This window comes from Rhinolophus ferrumequinum, chromosome 9, assembly GCF_004115265.2.
Source record: "Rhinolophus ferrumequinum isolate MPI-CBG mRhiFer1 chromosome 9, mRhiFer1_v1.p, whole genome shotgun sequence".
Taxonomy (NCBI): Eukaryota; Metazoa; Chordata; class Mammalia; order Chiroptera; family Rhinolophidae; genus Rhinolophus; species Rhinolophus ferrumequinum.
In genome coordinates this window covers 21740364-21746363 of record NC_046292.1, presented here as the reverse complement: position 1 = coordinate 21746363, position 6000 = coordinate 21740364, and the positions used below count along the sequence as shown (strand labels likewise).

Sequence of the window (6000 nt, the reverse complement as noted above, 5' to 3'; positions counted from 1 at the left end):
AGCTCAGCGCTTCCCAGGCCCCACCACTGTCGTAGCCACATCTGGGCTGGCTTCTCAGAGGGACCACAGCGGGGCGCCTTCGTGGCCAGTGGTTGGGGTTTCCGCTGACTCAGCACCTCTGGCTCTGGAGGCGGGAAATCCTGGGTTAGATGGGGCCGTAGGGCCAGGGCTCTACCATGTCGCTTCTGCAGGAAACAACCCCCACAAATCAGAGCACTCCAGTTGATACCCCCCTCACCATCACCCATTCCTACCACTTGTGGGCATCTTGAACTTACTTCTCTGGATCTCCTCAGCCTTGGTGCCCAGAAATTTGCTGCCTCCTCGGGGAGACCCTTGGGAGGGTCACCTTGATCATCCCCCTGCCTCTGGACAGAACTGGGCACATTACTTGCTCCTTTCTCCTCAGAAGTCCAATCTCTTATTCAACCTCAATTCCTCTTGCTTCCTTGGATCCTGAATATAAAGCAATGCCTCTGCATTGCTGGGTATAAGCTGGAATCCCAGCCTTACCCTTCTCACCCCACGCCTACCCCCACCCCCACCTCCCACCGCGTTCACAATAGTAATGATCATAACAGTGAATATTCATTGAGCTCCTCTTTTTTGCCAGACCCTGAAGTAAGCATTTTTACAGACTTTAACTCGTTTTCCTGCTCACAACAACCCTGGGAGGTATATAGGTCATTATTCCATGTTCCAGATGGGAAAACGGAGTCAGAGTTAAATAGTAAGTTTGAAGCCACAGAGCTAGAGCAGAAGACAGGGACTGGAGCTCTTCTAACCTCCTGGAGTAAAGAAGAATAAGAGCTTCCACTTCTCTGGGAATGAGGCCAGAGTAGAAGGGGTTAATTTACCATCCCCTTGCGGGGGGGGGGGGGCACCCTCCCCCCAGTTCAGACAGACCGAGGAACAGACTAACTGGAAATGTTAGGCCAAGAAACTGGAAAAAGCTGACCAAGGAGGCTTGGGCAGCAGCCACGTCACGGGTGCCATGGAACTGGGGAGGAGGGTCTCCACCCCAATCCCCCAGTCATCTGGAGGCCCAGCCAGAGAAGGGGAAGGGGGTGGCATAGGGGAGGCCCTTCCAGCTCCAGGCCTGGCTCTTAAAGGGCCGACCTCCCCACCCACCCACCTGCCCCCAGAGCCCCCTTGCAGGGCAGCTCTGGGCACGCAAGGTCCCGCCCTGCTGACTGCCAGGCTGGCTCACCTGGCGGGAAGTGGGAGGGCGGGCCTGGGAGGACGGCCAGGCCAGGAGTGGAGCTGTGTGTCGGCTGCCTCTGCTGTTGCCGAGCCCCCTCCTGGTCCTCCCGCCCTCCTCCTGACTGGCGGGCGGGCGGGTCCAGCTGTGTTCCATTAAGCAGCGCTGGCTGGTCCCCAGCCCCCTGGAACCTCCCCCTCTTCCCCCACCCGGAGTGGCCAGCAGTCCCGGCAGGCTCGGGAGCCCGGCAGCATTCAGCCAGCATTCAGCCCCAAGAGCTTGGGACTGAGGCCAGCCAGAAGTGATCGAAGACCCCTCCTCCCCGCCCCCAGTGGGCCTAAGGAACCCAGGCCCTGCTTCCTCTGGCTGGCTGTGCTGGGCTGCTTGGACTACTCAGTGAGGTGGGGGATCTCCAGCCACGGTAAGTGGGGGTGGAGTGGGCTGCCTCCTGGCTCTGGGCTGAAGGGCCCCTTCTACCTCTGACTTGCTGTGTGACCTGGGGCAAGTGACTTTCCCTCTCTGGATCTCAATCACCTTCTCTATAGTGGGATGAGCTCTAAACTCCATCCCAGTTCTAACTCTCCCTGCCTGAAAATCTGTGCCTTTGTATTGGAGTGGGATCATCTGAAAAGCTTCTCTCCTTCTATCCCTATAGCCCCCTCTCCTGGCTGGGACCAGGGCATTGGAAGCCAGAGATCAGGACCAGGAAGGGGACATAAGCACATTAATGTTCACGCCTCCACATGCATCCACATGCCTTGAAGAGTTGGCAACCCTTCCATTGACTGGCAGGAGGGGGAAGCCAGGATAGGGTTTGAGAGATGGGATGTGCATGCTTCTAGAAGGGGAGATGATGAATAGGGTGAGGGAACAGTTCTGCCCCAGGAAGAAGGGGGTTCGGGTCCTATCTCCAAATATATTGAGATGAGGGGGTCCTTCCTGTTCTCCTTCCTTATCCAGGACTGAGGGAGGAGAAAAAGTATTCCATTACAGCTGGAGGGAATGAGGTCAGACTTGCATAAGAACTTCCCAACAGGAAGTCCATTCATAGGCTGGCTGTGTGCATGGGTGTATGGGTAAGCTGATGTGTCTGGGTATATCGGTGAACATGTGTCTCTGTGAGCATACCTGCGTGCAGGTAGGTATGTATGCATACCCTAGCACGTATGTGTCCTTGTGTATATGTGCCTGTATATATCTGTGTGTGTCACGATGACACATGCATGACTGTGTGTGTGCGTGCTAGTTGCCTGTCTCAGGGGAGGCTGGATGATGTATGGCTCTGCTGGTCGCTTGCTGAGCCCTCATTGATTTATCTGGATCCATCCATCAGGGTTTAATAAAACTAAAAGATGAGCATCCATCAGCACAGGAGGTTGGCAGCAAGGTCCTGACCCCGGTGACCCGCTCTCCCACCCACTGTACCCATGTAACTTCCTTGGCTCACATACAACCCTGTGATGCCTGCCAGGAGGCTCAGCCCACTTGTCAGCCCCTGACCTTGTGGATGCCTGGCAGGGCCTCCTGGCTAAACTGGGTATAGGTAGCCAGGTACCAGGCTAGTGTATACCAATACAGTAAGCACACAGGTTGATAAAATACTTCCAAGTGTATTGGTAAACGCCACAAGCTCTCCCAATTGCCCTGGTCTTCTAGGACCCTTTAGATCTCTCCTCAATCCAGCAACTATTCACTGGCACAGCCAGATGCTGCCTGGACCCTCAGTGCTCCAGCCAGTGTTCTGCTCTGGCTTGTCAGTATCTGTGCCGTAAAGTGGTTCAAAATTTTGAATATCACTCCAGCCCAAACCCTATGGCGGGGCCGCTGAGGGGACTGGTGCCTGGCTGGACCTCTTGCCACTCTAGTACCAGTGCCTGGGCCCCACGCACTGGCTGCTACTTGCCCACATGTGGAATTGGGCTGTGTGAGCTCAGGAGTCCACCTTCCTGGTCTCTGATTTTCAGGTGCTGTGGCTGTGGCCAATCTCTCTGGACCAGGATGTGGGCATCTTGGGCTCCGGGCCTGTGGCTGCTTGGTCTCTGGGCTACCTGCAGCCATGGGGAAAATACAGGTGAGATGACACACACGGATCAGTGTTCCATAGGCCTGTGACTGGCTTCCTGAGGTGCCAGGGTACTGGATACATATGTGACCATGTGCCTGGGCCATGTGGTGTTTATAGGACAGTCTGGGGGCTGAGTTCAGGGTGGCCTGAGGTGTTTGCACATACAAGCCTGTGCGAGGTGAGCTGGAGTGTGTGTTTCTGTCTGCATATTTGTGTTCTCCGGGCCTCTGTATATTTGCATCTTGGAGTTACTCTGTGCATCTGTTCACATTCCTGTGTCTCTGTGTGTGAGAGAATAAACCCCCTCCCTAATGTATAAACCCACCCTGTGCACAGAGTGCTGGTAGGACAGTGGAGTGGGGAGGAGCAGGCAGTGAGCTCTCCCTGCAGAAGGAAGCTGCATCCTGAAAGAGGCCCAGGCCCCTCCAATCCTTTCCATGGTGGAGAATCCATCCTCCAGCCCATGTGCCCCTCGTCCTCCACTACTGGCCCTGGATCTCAGATAAAGGGCCCTCCTTCAGGCCCAGACGCTGGATGAGACAGAGGGTGCAGCTTTCCAGGGCCCAAAGCCAGAGGAAGTTGACTGGGCAACTTGCCCTTCTTCCCTATTGGGTGCCCTCTGGGCTCAGTGGCTTAACCTCCTAGCTGAGCAAAAACAAAACATCTAGAACCCACATCCAGCAGAAGGAGGCAGAAAAACCAAGGTACAGATGTGGGAGGGATATGCATCCGGGTACATGTTGTGTGTGTACATACGTGTTTTTGTATGTGTGCACGTGTGCCTTGCTCTCCTCTCAGACCTCACTGGGTCCCCTGGGGGATGGGGCAGAGAATTTCAACATTTGTAAGGAATCTGGGTCTATTGCCAAGGGGGTGAGTCACCCATTGCTGCTGATGATGCTGAAGATAATCTTTCTGGCCAGACCTGGGGGAGGGAGACTCTAGTGGGGTCACTAAGCCTAGAGATCCAGTATTCTTTCTTCCAGCCAGGTGGCCAGGGAGTCCAGTGCCTAGCTTTTAGGAGCAGTATTCACCATCTTGTCCCAGCTACCCCCCTGCATTGATGGGAAGGCCTTTCTGATTCTGGCCTCTATCTCTCCTGCTGTCACACTTCTCCCAATACTTCTGCTCAAGCAAGCCTATGCAGGAGGCTGACCCATGGTGCCCACCTGTCCCTTCAGGGTTTTGGAGACCTGGATTAAGCTACCCCCATCTCTAGGAGCTTTTACCCCCTTAATAGACCCTGTCTGGAGCCCTAAGGCCCTAGGGGTTCCCTTGAGCTTGTGGGTCCCTCAGGGCCTCAGTCTCTTCTCACTGTTTCACAAGGTGGTGGTCCAGGCGAAAAGCCAATCAGTTGACTCAGACCTCTGTCTGGCCTGCTTGTCTGCTTTGGATGCAGAAAGTGGACCCCAACCCATTGTTGAGAACACTTGTATCAGCTGCAATTCACACATGTGCAGACATGTGTGTGCTTGTATATAACACAGGTGTGCATGAACCTGACATTTCCTTACCCCTGATGTGTTCCTCTGTACCCTACTTTGGTGTGTGTCATGGAGGGAGCACATGTGTATATACATAGCTTCTCTACTCTATCTGAGTTCTAAGGCTGCCCAGAGTTTCTTTTATTCTCTCTCTTACTGGCCTGGATCCTGACTTGGGGTCTTAGGGGATTTGACTTCTAGGGGATCTGGTCCTGCTCTGCTGTGAACTCACTTTGTAGCCTTGGGCCAGGCCATAGCCTCTGGGCCTCAGTCTTCCCAACTATATACTGGAGGTCCTCCTGGCTCCCAGGGTAGCCAGGGTCAGAAGGCAAGGGGTGAATGCTGGCCCAAGGCACGGCCTGGCTAAAGGTACAGAGTGGGGACTATAAAATTGTCCTTCCCAGGGTCCCCAAGAGCCTGGCTGTGCAGCTACCTCAGCCTGAGCCCACAGAGTGCCCCACTGTCAATTTCTCTTCCAGGTGAGCAGTGCCCACCTTCGCAGCAGGAAGGACTCAGGTTGGAACACAGAAGCGACTTATCGACCAACGTAACTGGTGAGTGCCTGTCTCATCCTGCTGTCCCCCCATTCACCTTTTTCCTGGAGTGGCCTGTACCCCTCCTCACCTGCCCAGCTGAGCTCTTTACCTGGTGTCTCACCTAAAGGCTTCAACCTCATCCGACGACTGAGCCTCATGAAGACATCTGCCATCAAGAAGATCCGCAACCCCAAGGGGCCTCTCATCCTGCGACTGGGGGCGGCCCCACTCACCCAGCCCACACGGTAACGGCTTCAGAGTGACTGCTGGGGGTCAGTGCTGACCTCAGCCACACTCCCAGCAGCTCTGGATGTGGGGCTGAGCCCAGGGGCAACTGGGGACCATTTTGTCCTACCCCCTGCCTGGAGTCAACCTGGTCTCCCCTCCTGGGGCTTGTAGGGTGGGCAGAGAGGAGCTGCCAGGCAGGCCCACCCTCTGTCCCTTCCCTATCTCTGGCTAGCAGTTGTTGGGGGCAGGTCTGCATCCTGTAGGCACCTTGAAGACCCCAGGATGGGGGTGGGAACCTGGCAAGAGTCTGTGTGTGTGCGTGTTTGTGTGTGTGTGTGTGTGTGTGTGCGCACACGCATGTGCACAGTATACCCTGATGCATGAAGTCCAGACTCCCACAAGTCCCTGGGTGTTCCGGTCCCTGCTGATCTCTCCAGCCTCGTCTCCTAAAATGTCCCCTTTCTTTCTTGCTTCTGTAGTCCTGCT

General features: G+C 55.3%; 1 protein-coding gene across 1 annotated transcript in view; it reads left to right on the top strand.

Moving 5' to 3' along the window:
• The first annotated feature begins 1063 nt into the window (after positions 1 to 1063).
• Positions 1064 to 6000, top strand: part of COL16A1 (collagen type XVI alpha 1 chain) — a 50471-nt gene continuing 45534 nt past the window's right edge. The window contains exons 1-4 of the mRNA XM_033115775.1: positions 1064 to 1622; positions 3166 to 3272; positions 5230 to 5304; positions 5414 to 5531. Coding sequence (XP_032971666.1) covers positions 3200 to 3272; positions 5230 to 5304; positions 5414 to 5531 — 266 coding nt within the window. The 5' untranslated portion in view covers positions 1064 to 1622; positions 3166 to 3199. The remainder of the gene's footprint in view (positions 1623 to 3165; positions 3273 to 5229; positions 5305 to 5413; positions 5532 to 6000) is intronic.